Consider the following 15,783-nt stretch of genomic DNA (forward strand, 5'->3'; position numbering starts at 1 on the left):
ACAAATGCAATAGCAGTATATAGACTTTTTGGTCTTTGAGACTAAAACTGAATACAAAATTAGGTCTGCCCTGCAAGATAATTTTGGTCTATTTGGTCCAAAGCAACGCTGACTCTGTCATCCAATATACCACACACTGACACACAAAATCATATTTGTGGAGAACCCTCAAAGAACTCAAATTAGACTTCCCATTTATCCTGCAATCCCATTCCTAGGCATCTACCCATAAGAAAAAAAAAATCCTTTTATAAGGACATTTGCACTAAACTGTGTATCGCAGCTCAATTTACAATCGCCCAAATGTGGAAACCACCTAAATGCCCACCAACCCAGGAATGGATTAACAAGCTGTGATATATGTACAACCATGGAATACTATTCAGCCATTAAAAAAGAGGAAGACTTGATATCTTTTCTATTAACCTGGATGGAAGTGGGACACATTCTTCTAAGTAAAGTATCACAAGAATGGAGAAGAATCCGATGTACTCAATTCCAATATGAAGGCAGTAGATGAGCTAATACCAGGGGTGGGGTAGGGGAGAGATGGTAGAGAGAAGAGGCAGGTGGAGGGGGGACACGGTGTATGGCACACCTCTTGGAGGCAGGACACAAGTATAAGAGGGAGTTTATCTAACGAATGCAATCAGTGTAACCTAGTTCTTTGTACCTCAAAGAATCCCAAACAATAAAAACAAAATCATATCTGTGTTTATTGTAAAATAACTAGATCCAGACTAGATTATATGCTGGGGTTCATGACTCAAATTTTATACTTGGCTTTAGCACAATTTACATCAAAATCTACAAAAACATCACAAAAAATCATTTTCTGTTAATGAGCTCCACTTTAATAAGGCATTTAACTTAAAACAGATGGCACTATGTTCAGAATTATGCCTGACCCCTCCAATAAAGACCCAGAACTAATGTTTATTATAAATATATAGGACCAATTATGATCAACTCAAAACAAATGGTCACACACAACTTACTTTCCATTTACATAAAACGTAAACTAAAAATTACTATTTGAATGACCCTTCTTGAACCACACACAATCATTTGAAGGGGAGTTTTATAAGAATAACTATTTTTTTTAAGTTTTATTTATTTTTTAGAATAGGGATCTCACTATGTTGCCCAGGATGGTATCAAACTCTTGGTCTGAAGTAATCCTCCCTGCTCAGCCCCTTAAGTAGCTGGGACTATGAGTATGTACCACCATGCCCAGCTAAGAATATTAATTTTTAAAATGAGAAAACAAGGGCCCAAATGATCCACACTTCCCTTTCCTCTTACTACCCAGCCTGTATTATGTAAGATCACTGTTGGAGAGTGGTTAGAACTAGCACTCAATAATTTACACAGAAGTACATGTTCATGAAGATAAATATGCAGTGTTTGGTCTAAGAACTCAAGCTGAACATGTGAGCAGAATCAATCTTGAAGCCAAAACATCCTCAAGAAATAAAATTTCCTGTTTATGCCTTACAAATCTTCATCATTTAAGATTCATGAATCTTTAAATCATCTCTTCCAGGTGTTCTTTCCTTTCTCCCTGTTATACCTAAGGAAAATGTCCTTCCTAATGTTAGCAGGCATAATAAATATTTTCAAGATAACATTAAAATAATTGCTTTCACAAAATTATTTTGTGGTTTATATCTTGGATACCAAGACCCATGAACAAAAAAATGTGGCTATCAAAGGTTACTTACAAGTAGCACTTTAATACCTTGCTTTTTCATTCTTTAGACTACCCTGTTGAGAAAGTTATCCCACTGAATATTTAACAGCCAATGACTTTGAACCCAAACTTCACTGAGGAACACTCACTCACATATGTGAATCCAACATAGAACACACATCCATCAGCACTGCAACACACTCTCTGCTCACAAGCAAGCATACACACACATTTTCTTTCTTTCCAGAACAATCCAGAATTACAGCTCTTTTAGTGATTGTTATAATTTTTGGAATGGTTCATAAATTTTCCAAATTGTTTTAAATTTGTGATACTTTCATCTTTTTTTTCCAATTGTGAACCATTCCATATTGCATCTTTATTGCAAAAGTCAACATGCTTCTTAGAAATTCAGATTGTAATTGATAAAACAAACATTACATATATGAATTTAAATGTATAAACAGTTAGAAATTCAACAATATCTCCTATTATACTATTACACAAGTTCACAATTTTGTAAAAACTATAATACAGGCATACTATACATCAAGAGGAACCACTATTCCTTTTCACATGATTTTTGTTCTTCTTTTTTGAAATAATGATCCATCACCATGGACCTTTTTTTCCTTTAACAAGACTGTTTTCCAATTTATCATCTTAGTTGGTAATAACATTTCCTCAATGTTACATGAAGAAATTGAGGGAAATTTTGCATTACTTGGGTTACCTTACCGAAGTTGGGCAGTAATCCACTAGTAAATTAGGCTGACCTAGATGACTGGTGGCTTTTATTGATGATTAGCTACTTATGAAGATGTCACACACATTAAGAAGAGCAATTTGCCTCAGATGCTATATGTTATTTTCTATAAATGAAGATGCCAAGAAAACAAGTCATGGTAGTCATTCACTTTTAAGAAACATTCTTAAAGTTGGAGATTTGAAGGTGGGGTAAAATATCACAAAAGAAATGAATCCATATAAATATACACTGAACTATTTTATGCTAACCTTAAGTTTTCTCATATTATAATTAACCCATATTTTGAATTCATCTTTGAGAGTCAAACACGTTTTAGAATTCTTAGAAAGGACACTTTTAAAAGTATTTTAGTCCTATTTAAGGTATACAAAGAAATAAAAACACAAGTTTTATAGAAAGGCCTCTAAGCCTTCCTGAAACAACCATCTGTTCTTCCCTGTTTTAACACCCTTCTCTTTCATCCCTTTATAACTAAAAAGTCGAACAAATCCTCAACTCTCTCTCTCTCTACTTAGGGGATGCAGTAAGATGTCCACTGAGGTTAAAAAATCACATGAAAAGGAATCTCATTCTGTTGAAGTGTCAGTCTACTGAAAATTTTCTTACAGTTCCATTAATTTACTGTAATTTTCAGTTTCCAAATACAAAAATACAGCAATTCTTATTGAAATCTATACGCTGGTAGTTTTAGTACACAAAAAAAAAAACCAAACAAATTATTTACAAAATTATACAGTTTAAGAAAAAACTTTGTACAAAAAATATATAAATCCTTTGTTCCCTCTATCATGTTTAAACTGTCAGGACTCAAAATATTCACCACAATGAATCTTTCAAAATATATACTGACTGAGCCACAGACAAGAAGAAAATTTCATTAGAGATGATGGAGGAGTAAGGAGCAAGATTGCTTATTCTACGTACCCTATTCTAATCTTTTCCTTCTTTTATAAGCTTATTTGACCTTCAGTTTTATCAGAAATATAACAATAACCTAGAAAGAGGAAGTCCTTATTATTATGAAGGGAAAATTACATGAACTTAAAATGATCCTGGTTTGACACATCATTCCAGGACAACATGTAGAAAAGGAAAAGATGATCAGAACGTGGGATTTAACTTCTTGTATCTAAGTAAATCTAAAGTCCTGATGGTTTTAAGTTTCTCAGTGAATAGTTTCTATTGTGTGAAACAGTGTTTACCTCAGCAAACAAAATCCTTGATATAGTATCACCAAGAATCTTCTGAAGCCAACAGGAAGTTTCAAATTTTCACACCACACGTATATAAAAACACAGATGTGTATATCCTTGAAAAAGTGACATCCTATGTACATCAATCATTTTATTTCCCCAGGGGTCAGTACAGTGTAGTGTTGCTCCTCTGGTTTTCCATCTAACATTCAGAACACAAAGACAAAAATTTACATATATATTTTACTTAACAGATACTCTACTCTATACAGTGTACAGTAAAAATGCACACAGTAAAGGAAACTTCTACTGAAGGATGTGTATGTTCATGGATAGCAACAAGCTATAAAATCATGAAAATATAAGGTCATCTGATCAAAGTCAAATTATGACTCCCATTTATTTCTAGCATGTCCAAGTCCCTGACCCCACCCCAACCCACCCCCAGTCACCTCACCATCATGGTTTAAATTTAAGAAAAGAATTTCGGACATTTTTTAACCCTTTTATGTAACTATAACAAAACTAGAGCTTCAAAAGAAAAAAAAAAGCTGGTGACTCTCTCCTTCCCCAAATCCTTCCATTAGTCTCATCAAAATATCATTTGTTTATCAAGGTGCTGGTTTGAACCATTTATTGGAGACTGACTTTTGGTGTCCCAAATAAATCACTTATTTTCAATAATGGCTAAGTCAGGCTTATTAATAAAAAGCGAGAAGAAGAAAAGGGGGATGAGAATTAGGGCAAGAGGTGAAAGCATTTTACATTCTGAGAGTATTATAAAAATGTTAAAAAAGAGAACCAGCTGAACCAATGCTAAGTATTAAAACAAACACAATCAGTAGCAGGAAAAGTCCATGAGTTAAGATGATGATAGAATGGAAATACCACCACTGCCGTACAGCATTTAAGAATACAGAGTTTGTTGTTATTTTCACTAAAATAATACTACTGCACATGAAAACCCTGAAAAAAATTAGATTAAATACAAATTGGGCTCCTCCACAGTAAAAAAAAAAATTAAATTTACTTTTCTTCCAAGACAACTCTTGAAAGCAAGACAATTTTAATTACAAGTATCTCCTACTGTCTGACGACCCATCCATAATAGCTCAGTTAAAGTTACGAGATTCCAGGCAATTTTGACATTTAATGAAATTTTATCAGTAGATTATAATCCAAAATAAAATTTCTGAACACCCTGTCATTTACATCATAATCCAACACCAATAGCAACAAAAACAGGTGGTGCGGAAAATAAGGCTCTAGAGATTATCCATGTCATTCCTGTGGATCTTCACAACTGTGTAAAAGTCACTAGGCCTTTGGTGCTTTAATATCATGTACAGTTATGAGATGTGTTTAAATAGCAAACTTGCTGTCCTTAAACCTACTGTGTTGAAAGAAAAATAAAAATTTTTTTGGCTCATTGACTTCTTAAATAATTTTTAAAAAGTTGTTCTTCTAAACAGTATTTCTAAAAATTATACAGCTCCCATCGGATTTCATCTTCGCCATGAACGAGACTCATATTCATCTTCATCTTCATCATCATCATCATGCAAAAACAAATCTGAGGTTTCTGTCTCCTGAAGAAAGAGAGGGCAAAATCTGCTTAGTGGTACAATTAGATTGAGTAAAATACTTTTCCAGCAGAAGGACAAATAGACCAACATACAAGGCCTGGGCAGAATTTATAAGCAATACACTCAGAATATCTTTCAGGGCAAAAATAAAAAAGAGAGAGAAAGAGAGACTTTTTTTAATGGATATAAATTCTTCTCCTCAGCTAATTTTATTAGTTTTAACAGGAGATTTCCATTCTACTATCAACAAGAAAATAAAGTAAATAACATGTAAACATTTATTAAGGAAAATGAAAGAAAAAATACCCATGAGATGTTTCTGATTAATTAAAATTACTTTTATTTCATTTACTTAAAGTGAGGAAAAGACCCTGTAAACTCCTAAATATTTCCTTTTATATTAATCCAATTATTTGGAAGACATGAATGTACTAATTTCCCCATGACACTGACTTCCCAGATCTTATTAAAAAAATCTAAAATCTTAGACAAAGTAGAAATACCCACAAACATTACCAAAATAACCAAGACTTTTGTTCTGTTAAAAAATATGGCTGTTGGCTCGGTGCCTATAGCTCAACCGGCTAAGGCGCCAGCCACATACACCTAAGGTGGCGGGTTTGAATCCCCAGCCCGGACCCGCCAAACAACAATGACGGCTGCAACCAAAAAATAGCCGGGCGTTGTGGCGGGCGCCTGTGGTCCCAGCTACTTGGGAGGCGGAAGCAAGAGACTCCCTTGAGCCCAGGAGTTGGAGGTTGCTGTGAGCTGTAATGCCACGGCACTCTACCCAGGGGGACAGCTTGAGGCTCTGTCTCAAAAAAAAAAAAAAAAAATATGGCTGTTATATAAAACTGCATATATAGTCAGAAGGCATTTGATCAACTATAAATGGTAAACATCATTTAAAACCAAGACTGTGATAAACGAGGAAAACCTTGCAATGCAGGTGAAGTATTTACTTTAATAAACTAATTATAAATATTGAAGTCAGGCCAGGCACAGTGGTTCTCACTTATAATCCTAGCACTCTGGGAGGCTAAGGTAGGAGGGGATCATGAGTTTGAGACCAGCCTGAGCAAGACCAAGATCCTCATCCCTGCTAAAAATAAAAAAATTAGCTAGGTACTGTGGCAGGCACCTGGAAGCTAATGAAGGAGGCTGATGAAGGAGGATCACTTAAACCCAGGATGTAGAGGATGCTGCAAACTAGGCAGAGTCCATGGCACTCCAGCCTGGGGCAACAAAGTAAAACTGTCTCAAAAAAAAAGCAAAATTATTCTTTTCTTTTATTTATTTTTTTTTGAGACACATTGTTCAGCTGTTGCTTTGCATAGAGTGCCATGGCGTCATCATAGCTTACAGCAGGGGTCCTCAAACTTTTTAAACAGGGGGCCAGTTCACTGTCCCTCAGACTGCTGGAGGGCTGGACTGTGGGCCCTAGGACAAGTCAGCTGCTAAGCGGGACAGGCAGTGGCAGCAAAAATACCTGGAGGGCTGGATAAATGTCCTAGGCGGGCTGCATGTGGCCTGCAGGCCGTAGTTTGAGAATGCCTGGCTTACAGCAACCTTCAACTCTTAGGCTCAAATGATCCTCTTGCCTCAGTTTTTCTTTTTTTTTGAGACAGAGTTTCACTCTGTTACCCTGGCATCATAGTTCACAGCACCCTCAAATTCTTGGGCTGAAGTGATTCTCTTGCCTCAGCCTCCTGAGTAGCTGGGACTACAGGCGCCTGCCACAAGGCTCAGCTATTTTTTAGTTTCTTGCTCTTGCTCAGCGCTCAGGCTGGTTTCAAACCCATGAGCTCAAACAATCTGCCTGCCTCAGCGTCCCAGAGTGCTGAGATTATAGGCATGAGCCACCGCACCCAGCACAATTCTCGTATATTTTAAAAGGCTGATTATTCAGTACTCATATTATTTAGGTCCTTGGTTTTCCAAATCTTCCACATCCAACTTTTGTATACTCTCATTTTAATCAACTGTACATTAATAAATAATGAAGATGCTCAAAACTATTATTGTGGAACTTGAATAAACAAAAAGATAAAACAATCAGCTGGTTTAGTTTACGTAATCCATGCACTCACTTTTTATCAAATTAAAATTTGTTGACCTCAAACAAAGCCAAAATAATGTAAATAAAAAAGAACAGTCTCTCCTACACTAGAAGAAAATAACCCTCAAAAGAGCTTTTAACATCTCTGTACTTATTATAATTCTTTAATACACTCTGGATTGGTCTTAATTGCATACATGAAAGCAAAGGCCAATATTTATTTTTAAATTTATATTAATTAAATTTAAGAAAAATAGATAATTAGGAAGTTATCTAAATTCAACTCTTATTTTCAATTGTTAAATTTACCTCCTCCTTGACTTCTTCTTCCTCAGTTTCAGTAGATATAGACGGTACCTTAGGCTTGTGCCATGATATTTGTAGCCGACGGTCTTTGAATTTTGACCCTTGGTTTGTAGCCTAAAATATATCACAGAAGAACACATGAGTTTACATTCACATTCACTAATGATTTGCTCAAATTTTGTGATAATTAAAAAAACATAATGGGGCGGCACCTGTGGCTCAAAGGAGTGGGGTGCCAACCCCATATGCCGGAGGTGACAGGTTCAAACCCAGCCCCAGTCAAAAACTGCCAAAACAACAACAAAAACCATAATGATTTAGGGAGGAAAATCTGTTAGGGTGGATCTACAATCTCCACTAATAGCCAGAAAAAAATAAAGTTCTTTTTTAATTAGAGCAACTATATGTTCTGGTTTGCCTAGGATAGTCTCTGGTTAATATTTATATTGGGTACAATTTAACATTTGTCTTGCTAACCATGATAAATTATATAGTCATACTACTTATAAAAGTCATGATAAGGACAACAAATTCTCTTTTCCTTACATTTATCAACCCTTGGCTTTGATATTTACATATTTAGACCCAAACCTTAAGAATATGTGATTTTTTTTTTAAAGCGAATCATTGCATGTATATTCATCTCATTGCATCTTTTCCAGCCCCAATTTTTTTTGACAAAGCTCTTCCAACTTCTTCTGAAATGCTATGCCATAACAAGCACTCCCAGGTTCACGCACAAATTCAACAAGTGCTATAAACCTAATATCCTAATTCAGGGTAAAACTGTTTCATTTCAAATGTGCTACTTGTTACTATTTCTAAACATTTTTTTTCCTTAGCAAATTCCCATAAGTAAGTTTAATTTTAAAAATAAAGCATTAAGAGACAAAAGAACAAGAATCCAAAGTTTTATGAAAGTGAAAGCTTAGTTATCTCAATTGCTTTCCTATCAAAGGTGCTGAATTGTAGAATACCCCTACATTCTGAAAAACAAAATACAAAGGCTTCTTTTAATTTGGGGTTTCACTCTAGTTTGTCTAAGAAAATTGTTGACAAACCTCATGAAGCATTTGCCATGTTTCCATAAAACACTTGTAGTAGTGTATGGTAAGGGGGTACATTAGTCTAGACCCGTAAGTATGCACAGATATTATCCCATGATCTAAGGAAAAAATTCCCATCATCCTTTATAGGCGTTAATACTTATAATCTCACACAAAACATTTTGACTTGTGGGACATAACAAACTGATGTGTTAAAATGACACTATCCAAATATGTATGTTTACCATCTTTTTAAAATCAGGTAATGTATACAATAGATATCCTTTACCCTTATTCTATCTTTTTAATACATACACGGCCCAATTATAGGGAGGTTTCCACTAATTGCTTTGTTCATTTCTGAATCTATCTATCTATCTATTTACCTATCTATTGATCTGAAGAGTCTCACTCAGTTACCTGGGGTAGAGTGCTGTGGCATCATCATAACTCACAGTAAACAACCTCAAATTGTGGGCTCAAGTGATCCTCTTGCCTCAGCTTCCCAAGTAGCTGGGCCTATAGGTGCCCAGCACAACACCCAGCTGATTTTTCTGTTTTCAGTAGAAACAAGGGTCTCACTGTTGCTCAGGCTGGACTCCAACTCCTGAGCTCAAATAATCTACCCATCTTGGCCTCCCAGTGCTAGCATTACAGCTATGAGCAACCACACCTGTCCCTATTTGAATTTTTAAATAAAAATATATTACTTTTATGATCAGAAAAACTAATAAAGATTTTTAAATCTGTAATCACTTAGTTATCCTCTAAAGAAAGTAGTAGTTCTGCCCTCCAAAAAGAATGTTAAGGTGTTAAATGTATTGCATATTATTGTTGAAGAAAGTAGAAATTTAATTTGTATGCAGTCTGAAACTAAGGATAAATAACTCCCACTATCTAACTTATCATAAATCAGTTAGCAATTAAAATAAAGATTTATTCTGACACTCTCAAGTTAGAAACTTTCACACACAACTGGTGACCATCTAAAACTGATGTGCTTCACACAGCACTTCCACATACAGTTGTCACTCAGTGTCCACGAGGAATTCGTTTTAAGTGCAAGAACGCTGCAGATGCTCAAATCACTTACATAAAATGTGCAGTATTTGCATATAACCTGTACACATCCTCCATATATTTTAAATCATCTCTAGATTACTTAAAATACCCAATACTATGTAAATAGTTGTTATATTATTATTGTGAATAATGACAAGAAAAAAATCTGTACATGTACAGTACAGACATAAACATTCATTTTTTCCCTAAAATTTCTGAACCACTATTGTTTGAATCCATGGATGTGAAACCCACAGATACAAAGGGGTCAAATATATACCCAAAAGAAATCTGTGGACATAGCTGGCAAAAAACACCTGTAAGAATGTTCACAGCATAACATTCTTCCCTCCAAGTCTCTTTTATCCTCCTCAGAGAAGTAATTATTAGCCTCACTGTGATACATTTATATAACTAAGTGTATTATACAGTAATAAAAGTGGCAAATTACTATTATATGTAACAACATAAAACTCTCACAAACAAAAGAAGCCAGACATCAGGGCTAGGTTCTTTAATCCTCTGAAGGCTACAACATTTTTGTCAACTGATCAATATATAATCTTGTTTTTTGTGTTTTAAGATACCTTATTTTATATATATTGTTGATTCATTAATATTCAACTCACAACCAAAAGCACTATAACCTATATCTTATCAAAGTATACAATGCATACCACAGTCTCCACTTAAAAACCTAGACAGCACTTCAGAACTTCACATGGAGAACATTTTAAATAGTTTAATCACCCAACAAAAAGCACAAAAAATGAGGAAAATTTGACCTTAAACAGACCACAAAAAGGACATCTGTTTACAGAATGAAGGCTGAAACAAAAAGGCTGAGCACTGCTTTATTTGATCTCAGCCGGATATGTGTGCATCAGGGGACTTCAACTCTGTGCATGTATGCACATGACCACAAAACCACCCTAAGTATTGATTTGGGGTTATAAACAAATTTTGGTGAGATGAATTGGCAAATCTGCAAAATCTGCAAAGAATAAGGATTGACCATATAAAGAAAACAAAGAGGTAATTTTCATAAAGGCTAATGATTACTCCTTTGGGGGAGGAGAAAAGAGATTGGGAGGGACATAACAGGTATGTCTATTTCTTTACCTAGGGTGAGATATATGGATGTTTGCCTTCTGAAGAATCACTAAACTGCGGTACAATTGTTTGTTTGGGAGGTTTTTGTGTTTTTTGGTTTTTGAGACAAGGTCTTGATCTGTCTGTCAGCCCTGACTAGAGTGTGGTGGCATCATCATAGCTCTCTGCAACCTCAAACTCTTGGGCTCAAGAGATTCTCTGGCTCAGCTTCTCAGCTTCTCAAAGTGCTAGGATTACAGATACAAGCCACCAGAAAACCCCAAAGGCCAGATGTGTCAAAAGCCTAAAAATGGGTTTATCACTACCCAGATGTCCTGAGTTCAAGAATTTATACAAAGAAAACAGACAGTAACGTACGCACAAATTTCTATAAACAGATGTCCCTCATTAGTAAAAAATTAAATATCCCCAAACTGTTAATTATATCATCCCCATGTGATGAAATGAGATCCTGCCAAATCATTTTTTTCAAAGACTATTTAATGGTAATTGGGAAATTCCCATGGAACAATGACATGTGAAAGAAGGTATGGCTCAAGTAATATAACACACACATACTCTCTCTCAAACAAACAAAAAAAAAACTTAGATGTATTTGCTAATCTTCAAAAAAAAAAAAAAATCCCAGACAGACACAAACCACCATGCCTAGTCTGTCTTAATAAACATTTTAAACTTGTATGGGTCATTCACTCATTCATTCATTTTGGAGAAAGAGTCTCACTCTGTTGCCTAGTCTAGAGTGCCGTGGTGTCAGCCTAGCTCACAGCAACCTGAGCTCCTGGATTCAAGCAATCCTCTAGAAGCACCTATCACAATGCCTAGCTAATTTTTCTATTTTTAGTAGTTATGAGATCTTGCTCTTTTGCTCAGGCTGATCTCAAACTCCTGACCTCAAGGTATCTTTCCACCTCAGACTCCTAGAGTCCTAGGCTTACAGGTACTGCACCCAGTCTTACCTTTATAATTTCAAGGAAATACCAAATAACTAAAAAAAAAAATTGGGGGGGACTGGGGGCTGGGTTTGAACCCACCACCTCTGGTATATGGGGCCAGTGCACTACTCCTTTGAGCCACAGGTGCTGCCCCAGTAACTAAAATTTTTATGTGAAAAAAACAAGGTTTGGAATATAGCCTTGTATTTTTAATATGATCCTACTTCGATAAATGTTTTTAAAATGAGAAGCTTTATATATGTATTCTTACAAAATTTTTTTGATAAAGATTATCTAAGAATAATGACTGTCTTTTAAAAATAGGGAAAGATTGGTAAAAGAAAGGTCACTTTTACTTTTCACTAACCATATTTTTAACCATTTGCACATATTCTTACTTTAAAAAGTACTTTTAAAGCAATTCAGAACTGACCTCTTAAAATATTACTTACCTATTAAAATACCTAATTTTTTCTATATATGCATCTATATTCTCATATATACATATCTATATATGGCTTGAAATAGTGAAATATTGGGGGCAAATCAGATGTCCATCAATGTGGGACTGTTTACACGTATTACAATATATCTATGCAATGGCAGAAGTTGTTTAGAGAGAAATTCATCTAGTCCAGCCATTTTTCCAAATCAGAAATTGACGTCAAATCTGTGCCAGTAATAATTTAATAATGTGACTAGCAAAGAGGAAAAAACAAAACACAGGGCGGCGCCTGTGGCTCAAAGGAGTATGGCGCCAGCCCTATTACGGAGGTGGCGGGTTCAAACCCAGCCCTGGCCAAAAACTGCAAAAAAAAAACAAGTGCTATATGAGGATAATAGAGCAAATAGGTACCCTTATTCAACGTCACTACAAGTATAAATTAGTATGGCATTGCTGAAGGGCAATTTGGCAAGATACACCAAAATTGTAAATATGCATGTCTTGATTCAGTTATCTTATTCCTAGGAACTTACATAAAGCAACAGTTCAAAATTAGAAACATCATCACTGTAGGACAGCGGTTCTCAACCTGTGGGTCGCGACCCCTTTGTTCAGTTGGTAACAAGGCGGACATTAGGAAGGTTGAGAACCACTGCTCTAGGAGTTCTTTTAGTGGTCACACTGATTGAAGAGCACTTATTGGCATTAGCAGGTTGAAGCCAGGGGTGTTAAAAGTAATGAGCAGGTATGTCACACACAACGAAGAAAGATCTCACTCAAAAATACCACATCTAATATGACATATATAACATTGTTTATAATAGTGAAAAATGAGAAACAACCCACTTAACTAATCATCAATAGAGGACTAGACATATAAATCATGGTATATTCTTATAAAAGAATGCCTTTAAGTAATACAAATGTATACCTATGTTCATGAACATGAAAAATTCTCCATAACATGCTATGTGTAAAAAAATAAATAAATAAACCCCCAAATAGCATGAATAGTATGTTTGCCACAGATAGAAAGGCTGAAAAAGTATTCATAAAAACACAGAATTTCAGATTTCTTGTGCCTTATCCTTTTATAATTTTTTTTTTTTTTTTTTTTTTGAGACAGAGTCTCAAGCTGTCGCCCTGGGTAGGGTACTGTGGCATCACAGCTCACAGCAACCTCCAGCTCCTGGGCTTAAGTGATTCTCTTGCCTCAGCCTCCCAAGTAGCTGGGACTATAGGCACCTGCCACAATGCCCAGCTATTTTTTTGTTGCCGTTGTCTTTGTCATTTAGTTGGCCAGGACTGGTTTCCAACCCAGCAGCCTTGGTGCATGTGGCCGGTGCCTTAGCCACTTGACCTATAGGTGCCGAGCCTCCTGCTATAATTTTTATTGTTTAAATGTTCTAAAAGGAGGAATTATCTTTATAAAGAAACTTTACAAAGAAAATTAAGGCAATATTGAGTTTCAGTGAGTCAGTAAAAGTCATAAAATTATTATTGCCGTATTTCACTACTAGGACAAGCTACCAAAATTGTATTTTTTCCTAAAGAATCCTATACACAGTGAAGTGTGTAAAAAGGGTAACAAGGTAACTCCCTGAGATCCTTTGCGACAGACAATGACAATAACTTATCTGCCATAGTTTTGTTTGGTCCTTCCCCAATGCCTGGACATGCCCCTATCTCCAAATGAATGCCACATTTCACACTAATCAATACATACACACACACACACACAGAGAGAGAGAAACTGGTTACTATTAGACGCTTTAGAATAGTTCTACTTCTGAGAAGGAAAGAGATCCATTTGAGTGACTTCTGGGTCAAAACTTAAATATTAACGTACAATCTCCAGTGATCATAGGACAGAATATGCAGCTTTCTTCCTAACAAGATTACTTAGTTTTGATAACTGGAACTTTCTGCAATGAGGCAAATTCATAAAAATTCTGCTTTACATGATCCAGTGTTACCTCGCCAGAGCAGTTATGGGTCTAAATGCCCAATTCATTTGGCAAAGAGATTTTAATTTAAGTTTTTTTGTTGTTGTTGTTGTTGAGACAGAGTCTCACTATGGCACCCTCAGTAGAGTGCCATGGCATCTTAGCTCACAGCAACCTCAAACTCATAGGCTTAAACAATTATCTTGCCTCAGCCTCCCGAGTAGCTGGGACTACAGGCCCCCACCACAATGTCCTGTTTTTTGGTTGCAGCTGTCATTGCTGTTTAGCAGGCCCAGGCCGGGCTCAAACCTGCCACCTTCCATGTATGTGGCCGGCACCCTACTCTTTGAGCTATGGGCACCGAGCCAGAGATTTTAATTTTAGATATTCAACAATAAAAAACAAAAATCAACTTTCATACAGCCTTCACAAGAATACCCTGCACTTGTGTAGTGCTCCTCCATATAATCTCTTCCTCACTCCTCAGATAAGTCACTTAAAGCTATTCTCCCACTTTACTAAAAACAAAAATAATGGTCACATCAGTGAAAAAAACTGCATCAAGAGGGAACTGGATACAACTCAGATGACTCTCAAAACTGAACACTCTTTATAAGAGACCATCTTCAACAGCCAGGGTAAAACAGGATTAATGGGCCTCAAACTAATAAAAACACTTGGAAAGCCAGGCCTGGTAGCTCACATCTGTAATCCTAGCACTTTGGGAGGCTCAGGCAGGTAGACTACTTGAACTCAGCAGTTCAAGATGAGTCTGAGGAAGAGTGAGACCACGTCTCTTAAAACTAGCCGGGTGTTGTAGTAGATGCCTGTAGTCATCGCACTCAACCTAGCCAACAGAGTAAGACTCTGTCTCAAAAAAAATTAAAATTAAGGCTCAGCGCCTAGGCACCAGCCACATACACAGGAGCTGGTGGGTTTAAATCCAGCCCGGGCCTGCCAAACAACAATGACAACTATAACCAAAAAACAGCATGGGGTTTGTAAGTGGGCGCCTGCAGTCCCAGCTACATGGGAGGCTGAAGCAAGAGAACCACCTGAGCCCAAGAGTTGGAGGTTGTTGTGAGCTGTGACACCAAGGCACCCTATTGAAAGGCAACATACTGAGATACTGAGACTCTGTCTCAAAAAATAAATTAATTAAAATTAAAGTTAAATAAAATAAAAACACTTGGAGTAAAGCCTTGGTCTTTATGATTTCCCTTACCATCTTTAACACTTAACACTACATAGAACTGGAAATGTGTCTTCTCACAAAAGTTGTTTCAGACACTGAGAACCTGGTTATCTTGGTTCTGCCACTTATTAACTATATGATACTGCTTGACGATTTAAGTTTTGGTTTTCACATCTGTACACATAAGGATTTCACATGTATACAATTTCACATGTATTTCACCTTTATCCAGTTATTTATATTACATATGATATCATATATGAAAATGCTCTAGCATAAATCATACCCAAAAAACACTAACTGAGTGAATGAGTAGTTATGAAGGGAATATGCACTCTACGTGTCCAAAACTTTAAGACAGGCTCGGCGCCTGTGGCTCAAGTGGCTAAGGCGCCACCACATACACCTAAGGTGGCGGGTTCGAATCCCCAGCCC

General features: G+C 36.2%; 1 protein-coding gene across 2 annotated transcripts in view; it reads right to left on the reverse strand.

Moving 5' to 3' along the window:
- Positions 1-1,966: 1,966 nt before the first annotated feature.
- RBM27 (RNA binding motif protein 27) overlaps positions 1,967-15,783 on the reverse strand; it is a 93,489-nt gene continuing 79,672 nt past the window's right edge. For both annotated transcript variants that reach the window (XM_003782078.2, XM_023515615.1), the window contains exons 20-21: positions 7,610-7,720; positions 1,967-5,244 (exon numbers count right to left, since the gene is read on the reverse strand). In XM_003782078.2, the coding sequence (XP_003782126.1) occupies positions 5,161-5,244; positions 7,610-7,720 (195 nt within the window). In that variant the 3' untranslated portion in view covers positions 1,967-5,160. The remainder of the gene's footprint in view (positions 5,245-7,609; positions 7,721-15,783) is intronic.

Source organism: Otolemur garnettii, unplaced genomic scaffold (genome assembly GCF_000181295.1).
Source record: "Otolemur garnettii isolate 467f Iridium unplaced genomic scaffold, OtoGar3 scaffold00003, whole genome shotgun sequence".
Taxonomy (NCBI): Eukaryota; Metazoa; Chordata; class Mammalia; order Primates; family Galagidae; genus Otolemur; species Otolemur garnettii.